The sequence below is a fragment of the Pseudophryne corroboree genome, chromosome 6 (assembly GCF_028390025.1).
Source record: "Pseudophryne corroboree isolate aPseCor3 chromosome 6, aPseCor3.hap2, whole genome shotgun sequence".
Taxonomy (NCBI): Eukaryota; Metazoa; Chordata; class Amphibia; order Anura; family Myobatrachidae; genus Pseudophryne; species Pseudophryne corroboree.
In genome coordinates, this window is record NC_086449.1 from 566919844 (window position 1) to 566942225 (window position 22382).

Here is a 22382-nt window from a genome sequence, read left to right on the forward strand (position 1 = left end):
CAACCAGCCCGGTTCTAGCCACATAAAACCCATCCTCTACTCCCTTCACTGGCTGACTGTAAGATGGCGAATCATCTTCAAGATTGGCCTACTGAGTTTCAAAGCATTACATGACCAGGGCCCAAGGTACCTGAAGCAGCTTCTGACCCCATACGGCCCCACTAGATTACTGCGATCTGTAGATGAAGGACTTTTAGCAGTACCTGTAATTCATCCGGGGGTCGAGCTTTTAGTCATGCGGCTCCGACTCTATGGAACTCACTTCCCCGCACAGTGCGAGAGGCCCCAACTATAGAATCCTTCAAAAGTAGACTCAAGACTTTCCTGTTTACTCAAGCATTTCCATAATGTCCCTTTTAGTATCTTCATGCTTCTGTATTTTATGAAAATGTACTTTATTATTTTCTGTACTATATTATGCTATGTATCTGTTAAGCGCCTTGAGTCCTATTGGAGAAAGAGCGCTATATAAATAAAATTATTATTATTATTATAATTATTATTATTATTAGTCTCCTCTATTCACATTATGCCACACAGTAGTACCCTTTATTCCACACAGTACTACCTCTTATACACATTATGCCACACAGTAGTACCCTTATTTCACACAGTACTACCTCATACACCTTATGCCACACATTAGAACTCCTTATACACCTTATTCCACACAGTTGAGATCCGTATACACCTTACGCCACACAGTAGTACTCCTTATACATGTTATGCCACACAGTCGAGCTCCTTATACACATTACGCCAAACAGTAGAGCTCTTTACACACAATACGCCAAACAGTTGAGCTCCTTATACACCTTTACGCCACACAGTAGAGCGCTTTACACACAATACGCCAACCAGTTGAGCTCCTTATACACGTTACGCCAAACAGTAGAGTTCTTTACACACAATACACCAAACAGTTGAGCTCCTTATACACCTTACGCCACAAAGTAGAGCGCTTTACACACAATACGCCAAAGTCTAGCTCCTTATATATCTTACGCCACACAGTCGAGCTCTTTACACACAATGTGCCACACAGTCGAGCACCTTATACACCTTATGCCACACAGTAGATTTCTTTACACACAATACGCCACATAGTAGTGCTCCTTATAGACCTTGCACCCCACATTCAAGCTCCTTATACATGCTATGAAACACAGTAATGCTCCTTATACACTTTACACCACACAGTACAGCTCCTTATACAACTTACACCACACAGCAGTACTCCTTTTACACCTTACACAACACAGTAGTATAGTGGGACAGTGCTTGAAAAATTGAACTCTCCCACCAATATCAGGACAGTTGGAGGTATGTTTAAGGGGCTGTGGATCATAGGGTCAACAGTAACTAGGTCTACAGTCATTATGTCAACCACTATTGGTCGACAGTGAGTAGGTCAACATCTGAAATGGGTCAACACGGTCATTAGGTCGACATGAAACAGGTTGACATGGAAAAAGGTTAACATGAGTTTTTAATTATTTTTTTATCTTTTCTTTGTAAAGTGACCGGGAACCCCAATTAGCGCACCGTATCCTCTCGCATGGCTCGCTTCGCTCACCATGTTTCGGGCAAGATTACTATTCCCACTCGTAGTCCACGTGGATCATAAAGTATAAAAAAGATCAAAAAATAAAAAAAATGAAAAACTCATGTTGACATTTTCATGTGTCGACCTTATGCAATTTAGTGTCGATGTTATACACCTAGTGACCATGTTTATCTATTGACCATTTCGACCTAATGCATGTCGACCAATAGTGGTCAACCTAATGAGTGTCGATCTAAGTGCTATTGACGTAAAGACCAGATACCGTTTAAGGGCAGAGCTCTACAAGGGACTTTTCCAGAGACAAAGATTACCTAAACCCATAAACAGGGACTGTCCCTGGCAAACTAGTCTAGTAATAATATAGTAGCTGGTAGCATTAAGGAATGTCTCAGAATAAACTTATATTTCAGCAACCAGATGGAGTGTGGCTTACTAGAAATGGAATTACCCCTTATACACGTTACACCACACAGTAGTACCCCTTATATACACAGACTGTGTAATGTCAGAAATGAGCATGGTTGAAATGAGCATAATTTATCCTGGTTTTCCATGTGGGAATCATAGCAGGGTATGCAAAGAGTACAGGATGTCTGCAAAAGAAAACTTAACATAGGGCACAAGCTAGAGAAATAAACATTGCTGCATATGCATTTGCAGAAAACTAGGCTTTCTGTAACCCGGGACAAAGACTTGGCTTGGAAACAAATGGACTGCTCTTCTAGAGCTTATTATCTATAAGTCTAATCAGAGCCATAACTAGACATTTTAGTGCCCCCACAATATTCTCAATAGGTACAGTGTGCACCAAAGGCACTCGCCCAAAAAAGGGTGTTGTCGTGCAGGAAAGGAGCATTGTCATACAATAGTATCCCCAGTTCAACTTACTGTACGCCACACAGTAGTGCAACCTTATTCACATTACACCACACAGTAGGTCTAGTGTTACGCCACAATGTAGAGCCCCTTATACATATTACACCAAACAGTAGTACCACTTATACACAGTATGTTACACAGTAGTATCCCTTATACACAGTACACCAGACAGTATTACCCCTTATACACCGTAAACCGCACAGTATTACCCCTTATACTTGTTACACCACACAGTAGTACCCCTTATACCAGTGACGTGCGGTGGGGTGAGGCAGGTGAGGCAGAGCCTTTCCTGTCATACTTACGTTTAAACCAGAGTTTTCACTGAATAAAATATATGAAAAATACTGATAATTTGTTTGAAATATCTTCTTTGCATTATTCTAATAATTTTTATAGCCCAAACTCTGGAGTAAAAAGTCTATGGCAGGTGAGGCAGTGCCTCACCAGCTTATCTTTTCCGCACATCTATGATCAAAACCCACCAAATTTCCAAGAGTTTATACTGCTGCACCTGTGTATAAAGCCCAGATGTACGCTTTGGCTCATATATTGCATGTAAATCTGGCTCTGGGGTTAGCCAGTGCCTCCTGAGCCATTTAGCTCACTGCACGTCCCTGCCTTATACATGTTACACCACACAGTAGTACCACTTACACATTACGCCACACAGTAGTAACAATTTTATAAACAGAATGCCACACAGTAGTACCCCAATAATCACACATCATTTTTAGCAGATAAGCAAAGGTTAAATTTGACAATCAAGTGGAGACATTTGCAACTTTTCCCCATGAGCACCACTATTATATAGTGGGTTTTTTGCCCGCAGTTCTGCTCTTTACATCTACAGTATCTTCAGCAAACTGTGAAATGATTAGTGGAAGCAGTTAACATAATAAATACCCTCTGTTCACACCAGACCTGTCAGTTATTTACTGCTCTGTCCAGACTGAGGTATGAACATCTGTTTAAATATTAGTAATGTATTATCTGCCATATATTAGTCTACAGGTGAACAGGTAAACATTGATGTAGGACACTGTAATAATGTAATGTTATTACACTGTACTGTGTATGAGGCATATAACTATTGAATGTGTAAACATAATTATAACAGAGTTAAAGGACTTTCATGTTCACCTTAATGCATCTGCTACTATATCTGTCCCTTAATAATGCAGAGACACGATATAAAAGTTCTAGTGACAGTCCAGAGTACAATGAGGTGATTTTAATGACAAATGTTCTTAGCTGTAACTGATTGTTTAAAAAGAGGGTGTTGTAATTCAGTTCAAAATACTGAAGTTGCAAGTCAAAACGGATGTGTCACATGACCGACACCAGCCCGCCCCCCCCCCCGACTTTCAGAATGGCGACAGGGGATAGGGTAATTAATTTACCCTTCCCCTACCCCCTACCCTAACCCGCCTGTAGTGGTGGCTAGGGCTAAGATAGTGGGGACGGCGGCTAGGGCTAAGTCACTGGGGGTGGAGGCTAGGGCCAATACTCAGGGAGTGGTGATTACAGCTAACCCCCCTCTAGTGCCTAACCCTAACCCCGCCCCCCTCCCCCCCGGCTCTAACCATTCCCCTAATACTTACCTTCGGGATGTCAGCGGTCGTTGTGTTCTGGTACCGGGATTCTGAGTGGTGTAGGGATTACAGCATTGGTCACATGACTGCCGGCATCGCAAGTTCCAGGATGCTGACCGCATCGTGTCAAAGCAGACCCCCACTCACCCCTGCACAGTGACTCACCCGGCCCCTGCCTCACTATCACTGTCTTCCACTGCTCCAGGCTCCTGCTGCTGCACACCTTGTGCGCCATGTGGGAGCTTGAAGCTCAAGTTTCAGACTCTGCTAGCTGCCACACGAGCAGCCAGGCACTAATAATAACATTACAGAGGTTGTCTGGCTAATGGATATTGCGCCAGTAGCTGGCTCCGCCTGCAGAGTGACTTCCGCTCTGTGCGATGACACCGACCACACCACCCTTGTTATGGCCCTGTGTGTAATTTTAAAGTGTTACTGATTAAAGGTGGGTACACACTGGCCGATATATCGGCCGTTCTATTGAACGGCCGATATATCGCGGGTCCTTCGGCCAGTGTGTACGGGCGATATGTCTGTGAAATCCGTAGTTCACAGACTTATCGCGTCGGTCCCGCAGCACAGCCGATGGCCAATATGTCTACCAATATATTGGGGCATCACTGTGTGTGTACGGGTGACCAGTCGGCCGCCCGTACACATGCTGTGGCAGTCGGCAGTGATTGACAGCTGAAATGGGCGGCCGTGTGTACACGCCCGCCCAGTTCATGACGTCAGTCCCCGACGGATCGGGCAGTGTGTATGCACATCACACTGCCCGATCCGTCCATAGATATATCTGCAGATCAATTGATCTGCAGATATATGTATCAGTGTGTACCCACCTTAACTCTACTTTTAGCTGTGTATAACCAATATTCCATTTATAGCTCCATATACTTTATAATACAATTGCAATTCCTTATGTGAGTTCAAGTCAGATGTTTATTCCATTCAGAGAGTGAAGCGCTGAAGTTAGTGCAGTTTATCTGACACAGGTGGTTTCTAAATCTGTATAGTATGTCTAGTCAATGTGAGTATGAGTATTGCCTGTCTGGTCAGAATTGTGTCACATCATATGCATTCAGAGCGTACTGTCTGTGTGATATGTACCACTGGGACATCTGTTACGTGGATGATGTTTAGGCATAAACAATGCTACTGCACATTCCACATAGTTACAGTAATATTTATATCTTTACATAAGAGCAAAAATGAACTCATACCAGAAGAACAAATAATATATTAGAAAACAAGAATAACTATTTTAATAGCTATGAAGTAGTTCTCGCAGAATGAACCTTGATTTATTACTGTGCTAGTGTGAGGTTATAGTTGGCCATGTTTTTCAGGGCAAGTTAACTTTCCTGGATTTCCAAAGCAGTGCAGAGCAGTCAAACAGTAACCACTACCAGCTGTCCATCCTTACTAGCCTGCCTGTGTAATATCAGAATGCACCTATACTTTGCTCTGAGAGCACTCAAGCATTATGCAGATATTTTCAGTATTGTATATTTATACAGCACTGGACAGAGATATCATTATACATTTATTTTGGTCTCTTCCACATTGGAGTTTATAATCTAGATTCCCAAACAGACGCAGATATTAATACCCTTATATATCAATAAGTGATAAATTTCACCAGCCAATCTGCTCCTGTCATTTTTCAAACACAGCCTGTAATATGGCAGTTAGGAGCTGATTGGCTTGTGCAATGTATCACTCACAGTGATATTCATCACTCATTGATAAATAAGGGCATTAGCATTAGAAAAGTAATACATTTCACAGTGATAAAGTACCAGCCTCAGCTCCTAACTGCCATGTTACAGGCTAGGTTTGAACAATGACCGTTAGGAGCTGGTTGGCTACCACAGGAAGCTCACGCTAATACAAGAAGAACATACAGAATGGGAACTGTTACCATGACCTTGGTGCAGTGAGGCAGTGATGCTAACAAACATGCCACCATGCTGCCTGGGTATATTAAATGTATAATGTCTTAGAAAAGTGTATGGGCAGTACTGGTCATGATGTAGAAACTTGGTGTAGGGTGTGAGCTATGAAATAACTGGAGAATTCATATCATGTCAATCTGTTTGTTTTAGTGGAGATGCTTTGCCAAGAGTTGAATACACAGCTGAAGAAACCGCCACTTGGTAAGCCAAGGATGAAACATTGAGGAATATGTTAAAAAATAATTGTACCGGCGTCTAACCACTTTCCACAGCAGAAGTTCACTTTATCTATGAGGGTCAAGCTCCGCTTGGTAAATTTCAAAATTTAGCCTTTGCAATCAAAAATGAAGGAATTCAGAGGTAATTGCTGTGGTACCACCCACATGCATGCTGGGTAAACTGTGTATTGTACATGGGGGGTCATTCCGAGATGATCGCACGTAGCAACTTTTTGCTGCCCATGCGATCAACTAGACGCCGCCTATGGGGGAGTGTATTTCTGCATAACAGGTATGAGAACGCTTGTACAGCCCTGCTATGCAAAAAAAACGTTTCCTGTAAAAGAAGATCAGGGTAAGACTTACTTACCCTGTGCGATCGATCCAGCGATGCAGGTCCTGGAATAGACATTAGACATCCGCCCTCCAAACACCTGGACACGTCTGCGTTGGACGCACCACTCCCCAAAAACGGTGAGTTGCCGCCAAGATCCGCCTTCATCCTGTCAATCTTCTTGCGGTCGCCGCTGTGACCGCTTCCTTTGCTAGCGGTGTCGCTGCCTGTCGATGGCTGTTGCCGGGCAATGACGTGCCTGCGCAATGCAGCGCCGTGCATGTGCAGTTCCGACCCGATCGCATGACTGCGAAGAAGCGCAGCGTGCTATCGGGTCGGAATGACCCCCATTGACAGTTAGTGTTAATTGCATAACATGTTGAAGACACATAATGCAATGCATTGTGAAAGGCTATGAAAACAGAGACCAGGGGGGAGATGCATCAAACATTGGAGAGAGATAAATAGGAGAGAGAAGTACCAACCAATCAGCTTCAACTGGCATTTTACAAACACAGCTTGTATAATGACACTTAAAAGCTGATTTGTTGGTACATTATCTCTCTCCTCTATATCTCTCTTCAAGGTTTGAGACATCTCCCCCATTACCTGTAGTAAACATATTATTAATAGAGATGAGCGGGTTTGGTTCTCAGAGAACCGAACCCTACCGAACTTCACGTCTCGAGCCCGGATCCGAGTCAGGCTCGTATTTTTCCTCCTGACTCGGAAACTCGAACGCGGCAAAACGTCATCATCCCGCTGTCGGATTCTCACGAGATTTGTATTCCATATAAGGAGCTGCACGTCCCTGCCATTTTTACTCCAGTCTCAGAGAGTGTATAGAGAGGACGGGTCCCCAGTGTTCAGTGTCTGTGTGTTGGGGCTGGAAAGTGGGGTGGCAAGTGTTGTGCTGCTCAGTCCAGTCCAGTGTAGTCACTCAGTGTATTGTGCTGCATCAGTCCAGGCAGTCACAGTGTTGGTGTCCTCTGCTGCCATATATCCAGTGTAGCTGTAAAGTGGTGCTGTGTTGTGCAGACCAGTCCAGTGTAGTCAGTGTATTGTGCTGTATCAGTCCAGCCAGTCATAGTGTTGGTGTTCTCTGCTGCCATATATCCAGTGAAGCTGTAAAGTGCTACTGTGTTGTGCAGCCAAGTCCAGTGTAGTCAGTGTATTGTGCTGCATCAGTCCTGCCATTCACAGTGTTGGTGTTCTCTGTTGCCATATATCCAGTGTAGCTGTATAAAGTAGTGCTGTGTTGTGCACATGGCTGTCTTTTCGTATGGGCTCAATGGGCTCTTGCCCAAGGGCCCCAGGACTATAAGGGCCCTAGTCTGATAGCTGAGGGTCCCCTCTTTCCAGCGGTACCAGATTTTTGAAAATCGACCATGGGGCATCAGAGATATCCGATTTGAAAGCGGTGGTTGCCGTCCAAGCCTGTTAATTGCTATTCCCAGCCAGATATCTCAGGTTCTGTTTGACTTAGAGTTTTTATAAGGGTATAATCCAAAAGCTGTGACTCTCCCCTTTTGGTGGACACTGGAAGCTTGTCTCTATTATGCCCAAAACCAGAGATATCAGCCTTCAAGCAGCTGGTCTCTGCTCCAGCTCCACACGCCTAATATGCAGTTTTAGATTTTCATTGGGAAATTGCTCTGGCTCCTGGACTCTGATCCACAGGTCCCCAGTCCCTCCTGAAAGGTGGGACTCTCTAGTTTATTATACCATTCAAAGCTAAGAAATACATTTTCAGGAACTTGAGATATCTGCAGTCAAGCAAGCTGCCCTCCCACCGGAAAATTATAAATATTAAAGCCACTCTACTATCCACCCCTCCCCTACATATTAAACACCCCCTACCACCCTGAAAGTCATTTACCAGGGCTTCTTCATTCAGCCCAATGTCCCCTTCTACAGTTTAGCCCCATCTGTGCAGTAAAGGAAGAATTAGCAGAAATTACTGATCCAGGTCCTACATGCTGAGCAGAAGATAGAACAACACCTACTGCCCGCGGGACATCAAAGCTGCCATTGGAAGCACCCCCCACCCCTACTGCTGGAGGATGGGTAGGGGGGCCTGTGCATTGCTGTGCCCAGGGGCCTACACTGCTGTTAAGACGGCCCTGGTTGTGCAGACCAGTGGTAGTGTCCTGTGTCATCAGTAATTCCAGTGACGATATACACTGCTGTTATATGTCCACTACTGCAGTATAACAATTATAACAACCTGTTGGGCTGCATCAGACCAGTGGTAGTGTCCTGTGTCATCAGTAATTCCAGTGACGATATACGCTGCTGCTATATATCCACTGCTGCAGTATAACAATTATAACAACCTGTTGGGCTGCATCAGACCAGTGGTAGTGTCCTGTGTCATCAGAAATTCCAGTGATGATATACGTTGCTGCTATATGTCCACTGCTGCAGTATAACAATTATAACAACCTGTTGGGCTGCATCAGACCAGTGGTAGTGTCCTGTGTCATCAGTAATTCCAGTGACGATATACGTTGCTGCTATATGTCCACTGCTGCAGTATTACAATTATAACAACCTGTTGGGCTGCATCAGACCAGTGGTAGTGTCCTGTGTCATCAGTAATTCCAGTGATGATATACGCTGCTGCTATATATCCACTGCTGCAGTATAACAATTATAACAACCTGTTGGGCTGCATCAGACCAGTGGTAGTGTCCTGTGTCATCAGTAATTCCAGTGACGATATACGCTGCTGCTATATATCCACTGCTGCAGTATAAAAATTATAACAACCTGTTGGGCTGCATCAGACCAGTGGTAGTGTCCTGTGTCATCAGTAATTCCAGTGACGATATACGCTGCTGCTATATATCCACTGCTGCAGTATAACAATTATAACAACCTGTTGGGCTGCATCAGACCAGTGGTAGTGTCCTGTGTCATCAGTAATTCCAGTGATGATATACGCTGCTGCTATATATCTACTGCTGCAGTATAACAATTATAACAACCTGTTGGGCTGCATCAGACCAGTGGTAGTGTCCTGTGTCATCAGTTATTCCAGTGACGATATACGTTGCTGCTATATGTCCACTGCTGCAGTATAACAATTATAACAACCTTTTGGGCTGCATCAGACCAGTGGTAGTGTCCTGTGTCATCAGTAATTCCAGTGACGATATACGCTGCTGCCATATATCCACTGCTGCAGTATAACAATTATAACAACCTGTTGGGCTGCATCAGACCAGTGGTAGTGTCCTGTCCATCAGTCATACCAGTCATTCCTGTGCCGCATAATGGGGGTAATTCCGAGTTGATCGCAGCAGCAAGTTTGTTAGCAACTGGGCAAAACCATGTGCACTGCAGGGGGAGGGGGGGGGGGGGTGTAGATATAACATTTGCAGAGAGAGTTAGATTTGGGTGGGTTATATTGTTTCTGTGCAGGGTAAATACTGGCTGCTTTATTTTTACACTGCAATTTAGATTGCAGTTTGAACACACCACACCCAAATCTAACTCTCTCTGCACATGTTATATCTGCCTCCCCTGCAGTGCACATGGTTTTGCCCAACTGCTAACAAAGATCCTGCTGCGATCAACTCAGAATTACCCCCATTGTCTCATATAACTCCCAAAAAATAATGGAGAACAAAAATTTTGAGGATAAATTAGGGAAAAATCAAGAAGAACCACTTCCTCCTAGTGCTGAAGCTGCTGCCACTAGCCATTACATAGACAATGAAATGCCATCAACGTTGTCTGCCAAAATCCAAAAAGCCAATGTTTAGTAAAAAGACCCAAAAAAAGAAATTGAAATGGTCTGAGGAGAAACGTAAACTTGCCAATATGCCATTTACGACACGGAGTGGCAAGGAACAGCTGAGGCCCTGGCCTATGTTCATATGTTCATGACTAGTGGTTCAGCTTCACATGACGATGGAAGCCCTCATAACTGAGGCCTTGACACTTATGTTGGTGTTAGACGTGTGCCCGGTATCCGCCATTAGTGCAGTGGTATTTAGACAAATGATTTAGGTATTGTGTCCCTGGTACCAAATCCCATCTAGATTCCACTTCACTAGGCAGGCGATAGCGAGATTTTGCCATTTAATTCCAGTGATTTGGACGTATAATTACAGTGATTTTGCCAATTAATGTCAGTGATTTGTAATTATTAATTACAGTGATCTTGCCAATTAATTCCAGTGATTTGGACGTATAATTCCAGTTGGAATTGTTTGTGTCGCTTGGCTTAGTCATACAGCTACCTTATTACACCTCTTCGGCATCTTTGCATGAGGTGCTGTATGGGGCCTAGTTTTTGAAAAGTGCCATCCTGTGTGACACTGCCGTATGAGTCCAGGGGTACTGCTGTATTAGTCCTGGGGTACTGCCGTATAAGTCCACCAATTGCAGATTTTTTTAAAAGTGACTGGAGCGTGCTGGAGATGCTGTCAGTGGACCGAACAATTGCGGCCCACTCTCGACATTCAGCCACTGCGTGACACTACTAGATGAGCCAGGTGGTTGTGTCGCTTAGCTTAGTCATACAGCAACCTCGGTGAACCTTTTTTTTCTGTGCATCGTGTGCTGTTAGGGGCCTTTTTTTGAAATCTGCCCTCCTGTCTGCCAGTGCAGTGCCACGCCTAGAAGGGCCAATTGTGTGTGTCGCTTGGCTTAGTCATACAATTACCTTATTGCAAATCTTTTTCTTCTTTGCATGATGTGCTGTTTGGGGCCTTTTTTTTAATTTATATCTGCCCTCCTGTCTGCCACTGCAGTGCACTCTTAGATGGGCCAATTGTTTGTGTCGCTTGACTTAGTTATACAACTACCTCATTGCAAATATTTTTCTTCTTTGCATGATGTGCTGTTTGGGGCCTTTTTTATGTCTGCCCTCCTGTCTGACACTGCAGTGCCACTCCAAGATGGGCCAGGTGTTTGTGTTGTCCACTTGTGTCGCTTAGCTTAGTGACCCAGCTACCTCGGTGCAACCTTTTGGCCTAAAAATAATATTGTGAGGTGTTCAGAATAGACTGTAAATGAGTCGAAATTAATGTTATTGAGGTTAATAATATCGTAGGAGCAAAATTACCCCCAAATTCTGTGATTTTAGCTGTTTTTATGTGGTTTTTTTTTTAAATCATCCAGATCCAAAACCAAAACCAAAACACGAAAGTGGAATTAGAACCAAAACACAAAACACGAAAAGTGCCCGCCGCACATCTCTAATTAATGCACACTTCTCTGTGAGCAAGAAAGAGAGCTTGTTCTTTTTTTCAAATTTTATAAAAATGTGTCATATACACAGTGTGATTACATTTACTATAGACATGATTTATTTACAGCTGTCAGATCTGCATTCTCCATGTGTAGTGACACAGCACAAATCACCAATATGGCTGACAGTCACTGTGTACATAGTGTAACCTACAGTGCATCCCCCCTGAGGTCAATAACATTTTTGTTTTAAATGTAGCTTGTGCTAGTGGTAAAATCTTAAACAAGATTATTACACTTTTAGGAGTCAAGTCTACAAATCTCTCAGCAGCCTCTACCCAAGTTATGCTTGCAAGCAATACTTAGAAGCTTTTCAACAGCTGGAAAAATACTGTGGATTTACAGAAAATTCTATACCTCAGCTTCAGGACGTGTCCGATTTTTTAAAAGGTAGGTAGATTTTCTCCTTAACCATGCTCAACAGATATGAATCAGGTGGCCAAAGTTGCATTTTATGTTGGTGCAGGATGTGAAGGCTCTCCTATGGATAAGTCATCAGTGATATACTGTAGGAGAAAGTTGCTTCTTCCCATCCATACTCAAGCAGGGAAGAAATTTAAATTTGTCATTTCTAATACCTCTTATTAGGGGGCCACCATTAAATTGCACTTGTCTTATGTGTCAGTCAATGAGAGGAAAATACTATTTCCCTAAAAAAACTTTTTCAACAGTCACATAACTAGAACTTTGTGGCCCCCACACAGGGCCGCAACAACGTGTGTGCCAGGTGTGCCTGGCACACAGCGCTGTCACCCTGAGGGCGCAACTGCCCGCAACCCCAAAGTCTGCGGCATTGTAATGAGTCAGACTAACTCATTACAATGCCGCCTGTACTGTGTGCAGCAGCCGCAGCCAACATCTAAAGGGGAGGTGATGTTTGCAGTCAGTGTGAGTGTGCCCGTCTGTGACCCCCGCCTCCTGATCCCTCTGTGCCAAGCTCCTGCCTCCAGATCTTTAAGTTCCACTGCCCGGCTCCCGCCTCCTGTCCCCTGTTGCCCGGCTACTGCCTCCTGATTCCCCGCTGCCCGGCTCCCGCTACCTGTCCCCAGCTGCCTGGCTCCCGCCTCTTGATCATCAAGTTCCACTGCCCGGCTCCCGCCTCCTGTCCCCTGTTGCCCGGCTCCCGCCACCTGATTCCCCACTGCCCGGCTCCCGCTTTGTTGCTCCCCGGGTGCACGGATTCCGCATCCACTCTCCGGCTCCTGCCGCCTGACACGCCGGCAGAGGCAGGTCCAGCAGCGGCTCCTGAACGCAGAGGCGGTCCGGCAGCGGCAGCAGCCATGAGGAGGATCAGGCGAGAGAAGAGAGGGGACTGACAGGGGTGAGTGCCAGGGGCTGTAATGTGTAAAATGGGGATTCTGCTGTAATGCGTCAAATGGGGACTCTGTCTGTCGTACTGTATAAAAAGAGGGACACTGTCTGCCATACTGTATAAAAAGAGGGACACTGCCGTACTATGTAAAAAAGAGGGACACTGTCTGCCATACTGTGTAAAAAAGAGGGACACTGTCTGCCGTACTGTGTAAAATGGGGAAATGGGGACTCTACTGTAATGTGTAAAATGGGGACTCTGTCTGCCGTAATGTGTAAAAAGAGGGACACTGTCTGCCGTACTGTGTAAAATAGAGGAACACTGTCTGCTGTACTGTGTAAAATGGGGACTCTGCCGTACTGTGTAAAATGGGGACTCTGCTGTAATGTGTAAAATGGGGACTCTGCTGTAATGTGTAAAATGGGGACTCTGTCTGTTGTAATGTGTAAAAAGAGGGACACGGTCTGCCGTACTGTATAAAAAGAGGGACATTGTCTGCCGTTCTGTGTAAAAAAGAGGGACAGTGTCTGCCGTACTGTGTAAAATGGGGACTCTGTCTGTCGTAATGTGTAAAAAGGGGGACGCTGTCTGCCGTAATGTGTAAAAAGTGGGACTGTCTGCCGTAATGTGTAAAAACAGGACGCTGTCTGACGTAATGTGTAAAAAGGGGGGCGCTGTCTGCTGTAATGTGTAAAAAGGGGACGCTGTCTGCCATAATGTGTAAAAAAGAGGACGTTGTCTGCCGTAATATGTGCTAAAAAGGGGATGCTGTCTGCCGTAATGTGTAAAACGGTCTCTACCTGGTGTAGTGGCGCTACTGTTCGGCGTAATATGAATAATGGAGACTACTGTGCAGCGTAATATGAACTGTTATTATTTTGTGGCCACACCCCTTCACCATGAAGCCACACCCCTATAGTTTTGAAGCTCTGCCTCTGTTGTGGATGGGGGGGCGCCAATGCTGTTTCTTGCACACATCGCTAAAATGTCTAGTTACGGCACTGCCTCCACAGCAACATCTCTCTCTACAGAGCGCCTTCTGAGTGGGCATGCCTAATACCTATCACATAAATGCATTACTATCCTCAAGTCCCTTCTTAGTGTTTACATCCCTTCATATAATCATCATATTATATCACAGTCGTTACACCATATTATAATATCCAATATGTATGCTCCATAGTAATGCCTTATTACATTTTATGCCACATAGTATGTCCCATATATAGTATAGTAATGCCCCCATGGTATGCAGCCCCCATGCTATCTCTAAACCTATGCATTCCCTATGTTTTAAGTTACCTTATGGACTGGTTGCAATTTAGCTGGTGCCTCCTACTCACTGACACTGATATAATCATGTCAATCAGGGGAGAGACACACGAAGGAGCCACCAGTAGAAATGAGAAAAGCTAGGACTGTATCTCCCAGCAGTATTTGCTAGAGATGAGCGGGTTCGGTTTCTCTGAAACCGAACCCGCACGAACTTCATGTTTTTTTTCACGGGTCCGAGCAGACTCGGATCCTCCCGCCTTGCTCGGTTAACCCGAGCGCGCCCGAACGTCATCATGACGCTGTCGGATTCTCGCGAGACTCGGATTCTATATAAGGAGCCGCGCGTCGCCGCCATTTTCACACGTGCATTGAGATTGATAGGGAGAGGACGTGGCTGGCGTCCTCTCCATTAGAAATTAGATTAGAAGAGAGAGAGAGATTGTGCAGAGTCAGACAGAGTTTACCACAGTGACCAGTGCAGTTGTTGTTAGTTAACTTTTATTTATTTTAATATAATATATCCGTTCTCTGCTATATCCGTTCTCTGCCTGAAAAAAAACGATACACAGCAGCAGCCAGTCACACAGTGTGACTCAGTCTGTGTGCACTCAGCTCAGCCCAGTGTGCTGCACATCAATGTATAAAAGGCAAAGCTTATAATAATTGTGGGGGAGACTGGGGAGCACTGCAGGTTGTTATAGCAGGAGCCCCCAGGAGTACATAATATTATATTAATTTAAAATTAAACAGTGCACACTTTTGCTGCAGGAGTGCCACTGCCAGTGTGACTAGTGGTGACCAGTGCCTGACCACCAGTATACTAGTATATTGTTGTATGTATTGTATACTATCTCTTTATCAACCAGTCTATATTAGCAGCAGACACAGTACAGTGCGGTAGTTCACGGCTGTGGCTACCTCTGTGTCGGCAGTCGGAACTCGGCAGGCAGTCCGTCCATCCATAATTGTATTACAATATATACCACCTAACCGTGGTATTTTTTTTTCTTTCTTTATACCGTCGTCATAGTGTCATACTAGTTGTTACGAGTATACTACTATCTCTTTATCAACCAGTGTACAGTGCGGTAGTTCACGGCTGTGGCTACCTCTGTGTCGGCAGTCGGCAGGCAGTCCGTCCATCCATAATTGTATTATTATTATAATATATACCACCTAACCGTGGTTTTTTTTTCATTCTTTATACCGTCATAGTGTCATACTAGTTGTTACGAGTATACTACTATCTCTTTATCAACCAGTGTACAGTGCGGTAGTTCACGGCTGTGGCTACCTCTGTGTCGGCAGTCGGCAGGCAGTCCGTCCATCCATAATTGTATTATTATTATAATATATACCACCTAACCGTGGTTTTTTTTTCATTCTTTATACCGTCGTCATAGTGTCATACTAGTTGTTACGAGTATACTACTATCTCTTTATCAACCAGTGTACAGTGCGGTAGTTCACGGCTGTGGCTACCTCTGTGTCGGCAGTCGGCAGGCAGTCCGTCCATCCATAATTGTATTATTATTATAATATATACCACCTAACCGTGGTTTTTTTTTCATTCTTTATACCGTCGTCATAGTGTCATACTAGTTGTTACGAGTATACTACTATCTCTTTATCAACCAGTGTACAGTGCGGTAGTTCACGGCTGTGGCTACCTCTGTGTCGGCAGTCGGCAGGCAGTCCGTCCATCCATAATTGTATTATTATTATAATATATACCACCTAACTGTGGTATTTTTTTTTCTTTCTTTATACCGTCGTCATAGTGTCATACTAGTTGTTACGAGTATACTACTATCTCTTTATCAACCAGTGTACAGTGCGGTAGTTCACGGCTGTGGCTACCTCTGTGTCGGCAGTCGGCAGGCAGTCCGTCCATCCATAATTGTATTATTATTATAATATATACCACCTAACCGTGGTTTTTTTTTCATTCTTTATACCGTCATAGTGTCATACTAGTTGTTACGAGTATACTACTATCTCTTTATCAACCAGTGTACAGTGCGGTAGTTCACGGCTGTGGCTACCTCTGTGTCGGCAGTCGGCAGGCAGTCCGTCCATCCATAATTGTATTATTATTATAATATATACCACCTAACCGTGGTTTTTTTTTCATTCTTTATACCGTCGTCATAGTGTCATACTAGTTGTTACGAGTATACTACTATCTCTTTATCAACCAGTGTACAGTGCGGTAGTTCACGGCTGTGGCTACCTCTGTGTCGGCAGTCGGCAGGCAGTCCGTCCATCCATAATTGTATTATTATTATAATATATACCACCTAACCGTGTTTTTTTTTTCATTCTTTATACCGTCGTCATAGTGTCATACTAGTTGTTACGAGTATACTACTATCTCTTTATCAACCAGTGTACAGTGCGGTAGTTCACGGCTGTGGCTACCTCTGTGTCGGCAGTCGGCAGGCAGTCCGTCCATCCATAATTGTATTATTATTATAATATATACCACCTAACCGTGGTTTTTTTTTCATTCTTTATACCGTCGTCATAGTGTCATACTAGTTGTTACGAGTATACTACTATCTCTTTATCAACCAGTGTACAGTGCGGTAGTTCACGGCTGTGGCTACCTCTGTGTCGGCAGTCGGCAGGCAGTCCGTCCATCCATAATTGTATTATTATTATAATATATACCACCTAACCGTGGTTTTTTTTTCATTCTTTATACCGTCGTCATAGTGTCATACTAGTTGTTACGAGTATACTACTATCTCTTTATCAACCAGTGTACAGTGCGGTAGTTCACGGCTGTGGCTACCTCTGTGTCGGCAGTCGGCAGGCAGTCCGTCCATCCATAATTGTATTATTATTATAATATATACCACCTAACCGTGGTTTTTTTTTCATTCTTTATACCGTCGTCATAGTGTCATACTAGTTGTTACGAGTATACTACTATCTCTTTATCAACCAGTGTACAGTGCGGTAGTTCACGGCTGTGGCTACCTCTGTGTCGGCAGTCGGCAGGCAGTCCGTCCATCCATAATTGTATTATTATTATAATATATACCACCTAACTGTGGTATTTTTTTTTCTTTCTTTATACCGTCGTCATAGTGTCATACTAGTTGTTACGAGTATACTACTATCTCTTTATCAACCAGTGTACAGTGCGGTAGTTCACGGCTGTGGCTACCTCTGTGTCGGCAGTCGGCAGGCAGTCCGTCCATCCATAATTGTATTATTATTATAATATATACCACCTAACCGTGGTTTTTTTTTCATTCTTTATACCGTCGTCATAGTGTCATACTAGTTGTTACGAGTATACTACTATCTCTTTATCAACCAGTGTACAGTGCGGTAGTTCACGGCTGTGGCTACCTCTGTGTCGGCAGTCGGCAGGCAGTCCGTCCATCCATAATTGTATTATTATTATAATATATACCACCTAACCGTGGTTTTTTTTTCATTCTTTATACCGTCGTCATAGTGTCATACTAGTTGTTACGAGTATACTACTATCTCTTTATCAACCAGTGTACAGTGCGGTAGTTCACGGCTGTGGCTACCTCTGTGTCGGCAGTCGGCAGGCAGTCCGTCCATCCATAATTGTATTATTATTATAATATATACCACCTAACCGTGGTTTTTTTTTCATTCTTTATACCGTCGTCATAGTGTCATACTAGTTGTTACGAGTATACTACTATCTCTTTATCAACCAGTGTACAGTGCGGTAGTTCACGGCTGTGGCTACCTCTGTGTCGGCAGTCGGCAGGCAGTCCGTCCATCCATAATTGTATTATTATTATAATATATACCACCTAACCGTGGTTTTTTTTTCATTCTTTATACCGTCGTCATAGTGTCATACTAGTTGTTACGAGTATACTACTATCTCTTTATCAACCAGTGTACAGTGCGGTAGTTCACGGCTGTGGCTACCTCTGTGTCGGCAGTCGGCAGGCAGTCCGTCCATCCATAATTGTATTATTATTATAATATATACCACCTAACCGTGGTATTTTTTTTTCTTTCTTTATACCGTCGTCATAGTGTCATACTAGTTGTTACGAGTATACTACTATCTCTTTATCAACCAGTGTACAGTGCGGTAGTTCACAGCTGTGGCTACCTCTGTGTCAGCAGTCGGCAGGCAGTCCGTCCATCCATAATTGTATTATTATTATAATATATACCACCTAACCGTGGTTTTTTTTTCATTCTTTATACCGTCGTCATAGTGTCATACTAGTTGTTACGAGTATACTACTATCTCTTTATCAACCAGTGTACAGTGCGGTAGTTCACGGCTGTGGCTACCTCTGTGTCGGCAGTCGGCAGGCAGTCCGTCCATCCATAATTGTATTATTATTATAATATATACCACCTAACCGTGGTTTTTTTTTCATTCTTTATACCGTCGTCATAGTGTCATACTAGTTGTTACGAGTATACTACTATCTCTTTATCAACCAGTGTACAGTGCGGTAGTTCACGGCTGTGGCTACCTCTGTGTCGGCAGTCGGCAGGCAGTCCGTCCATCCATAATTGTATTATTATTATAATATATACCACCTAACTGTGGTATTTTTTTTTCTTTCTTTATACCGTCGTCATAGTGTCATACTAGTTGTTACGAGTATACTACTATCTCTTTATCAACCAGTGTACAGTGCGGTAGTTCACGGCTGTGGCTACCTCTGTGTCGGCAGTCGGCAGGCAGTCCGTCCATCCATAATTGTATTATTATTATAATATATACCACCTAACCGTGGTTTTTTTTTCATTCTTTATACCGTCGTCATAGTGTCATACTAGTTGTTACGAGTATACTACTATCTCTTTATCAACCAGTGTACAGTGCGGTAGTTCACGGCTGTGGCTACCTCTGTGTCGGCAGTCGGCAGGCAGTCCGTCCATCCATAATTGTATTATTATTATAATATATACCACCTAACCGTGGTTTTTTTTTCATTCTTTATACCGTCGTCATAGTGTCATACTAGTTGTTACGAGTATACTACTATCTCTTTATCAACCAGTGTACAGTGCGGTAGTTCACGGCTGTGGCTACCTCTGTGTCGGCAGTCGGCAGGCAGTCCGTCCATCCATAATTGTATTATTATTATAATATATACCACCTAACCGTGGTTTTTTTTTCATTCTTTATACCGTCGTCATAGTGTCATACTAGTTGTTACGAGTATACTACTATCTCTTTATCAACCAGTGTACAGTGCGGTAGTTCACGGCTGTGGCTACCTCTGTGTCGGCAGTCGGCAGGCAGTCCGTCCATCCATAATTGTATTATTATTATAATATATACCACCTAACCGTGGTTTTTTTTTCATTCTTTATACCGTCGTCATAGTGTCATACTAGTTGTTACGAGTATACTACTATCTCTTTATCAACCAGTGTACAGTGCGGTAGTTCACGGCTGTGGCTACCTCTGTGTCGGCAGTCGGCAGGCAGTCCGTCCATCCATAATTGTATTATTATTATAATATATACCACCTAACCGTGGTTTTTTTTTCATTCTTTATACCGTCGTCATAGTGTCATACTAGTTGTTACGAGTATACTACTATCTCTTTATCAACCAGTGTACAGTGCGGTAGTTCACGGCTGTGGCTACCTCTGTGTCGGCAGTCGGCAGGCAGTCCGTCCATCCATAATTGTATTATTATTATAATATATACCACCTAACCGTGGTTTTTTTTCATTCTTTATACCGTCGTCATAGTGTCATACTAGTTGTTACGAGTATACTACTATCTCTTTATCAACCAGTGTACAGTGCGGTAGTTCACGGCTGTGGCTACCTCTGTGTCGGCAGTCGGCAGGCAGTCCGTCCATCCATAATTGTATTATTATTATAATATATACCACCTAACCGTGGTTTTTTTTTCATTCTTTATACCGTCGTCATAGTGTCATACTAGTTGTTACGAGTATACTACTATCTCTTTATCAACCAGTGTACAGTGCGGTAGTTCACGGCTGTGGCTACCTCTGTGTCGGCAGTCGGCAGGCAGTCCGTCCATCCATAATTGTATTATTATTATAATATATACCACCTAACTGTGGTATTTTTTTTTCTTTCTTTATACCGTCGTCATAGTGTCATACTAGTTGTTACGAGTATACTACTATCTCTTTATCAACCAGTGTACAGTGCGGTAGTTCACGGCTGTGGCTACCTCTGTGTCGGCAGTCGGCAGGCAGTCCGTCCATCCATAATTGTATTATTATTATAATATATACCACCTAACCGTGGTTTTTTTTTCATTCTTTATACCGTCGTCATAGTGTCATACTAGTTGTTACGAGTATACTACTATCTCTTTATCAACCAGTGTACAGTGCGGTAGTTCACGGCTGTGGCTACCTCTGTGTCGGCAGTCGGCAGGCAGTCCGTCCATCCATAATTGTATTATTATTATAATATATACCACCTAACCGTGGTTTTTTTTTCATTCTTTATACCGTCGTCATAGTGTCATACTAGTTGTTACGAGTATACTACTATCTCTTTATCAACCAGTGTACAGTGCGGTAGTTCACGGCTGTGTCGGCAGTCGGCAGGCAGTCCGTCCATCCATAATTGTATTATTATTATAATATATACCACCTAACCGTGGTTTTTTTTTCATTCTTTATACCGTCGTCATAGTGTCATACTAGTTGTTACGAGTATACTACTATCTCTTTATCAACCAGTGTACAGTGCGGTAGTTCACGGCTGTGGCTACCTCTGTGTCGGCAGTCGGCAGGCAGTCCGTCCATCCATAATTGTATTATTATTATAATATATACCACCTAACCGTGGTATTTTTTTTTCTTTCTTTATACCGTCGTCATAGTGTCATACTAGTTGTTACGAGTATACTACTATCTCTTTATCAACCAGTGTACAGTGCGGTAGTTCACGGCTGTGGCTACCTCTGTGTCGGCAGTCGGCAGGCAGTCCGTCCATCCATAATTGTATTATTATTATAATATATACCACCTAACCGTGGTTTTTTTATACCACCTAACCGTGGCAGTCCGTCCATAATTGTATACTAGTATCCAATCCATCCATCTCCATTGTTTACCTGAGGTGCCTTTTAGTTCTGCCTATAAAATATGGAGAACAAAAAAGTTGAGGTTCCAAAATTAGGGAAAGATCAAGATCCACTTCCACCTCGTGCTGAAGCTGCTGCCACTAGTCATGGCCGAGACGATGAAATGCCAGCAACGTCGTCTGCCAAGGCCGATGCCCAATGTCATAGTACAGAGCATGTCAAATCCAAAACACCAAATATCAGAAAAAAAAGGACTCCAAAACCTAAACTAAAATTGTCGGAGGAGAAGCGTAAACTTGCCAATATGCCATTTACCACACGGAGTGGCAAGGAACGGCTGAGGCCCTGGCCTATGTTCATGGCTAGTGGTTCAGCTTCACATGAGGATGGAAGCACTCAGCCTCTCGCTAGAAAAATGAAACGACTCAAGCTGGCAAAAGCACAGCAAAGAACTGTGCGTTCTTCGAAATCCCAAATCCACAAGGAGAGTCCAATTGTGTCGGTTGCGATGCCTGACCTTCCCAACACTGGATGTGAAGAGCATGCGCCTTCCACCATTTGCACGCCCCCTGCAAGTGCTGGAAGGAGCACCCGCAGTCCAGTTCCTGATAGTGAGATTGAAGATGTCAGTGTTGAAGTCCACCAGGATGAGGAGGATATGGGTGTTGCTGGCGCTGGGGAGGAAATTGACAAGGAGGATTCTGATGGTGAGGTGGTTTGTTTAAGTCAGGCACCCGGGGAGACACCTGTTGTCCGTGGGACGAATATGGCCGTTGACATGCCAGGTGAAAATACCAAAAAAATCAGCTCTTCGGTGTGGAGGTATTTCACCAGAAATGCGGACAACAGGTGTCAAGCCGTGTGTTCCCTTTGTCAAGCTGTAATAAGTAGGGGTAAGGACGTTAACCACCTCGGAACATCCTCCCT

At 43.7% G+C, this 22382-nt stretch overlaps 1 protein-coding gene across 1 annotated transcript in view; it reads left to right on the forward strand.

Moving 5' to 3' along the window:
* Positions 1–22382, forward strand: part of LOC134935460 (tyrosine 3-monooxygenase-like) — a 101891-nt gene that overhangs the window by 29836 nt on the left and 49673 nt on the right. Inside the window, exons 5-6 of the mRNA XM_063930518.1 lie at positions 6150–6200; positions 12058–12203. Coding sequence (XP_063786588.1) covers positions 6150–6200; positions 12058–12203 — 197 coding nt within the window. The remainder of the gene's footprint in view (positions 1–6149; positions 6201–12057; positions 12204–22382) is intronic.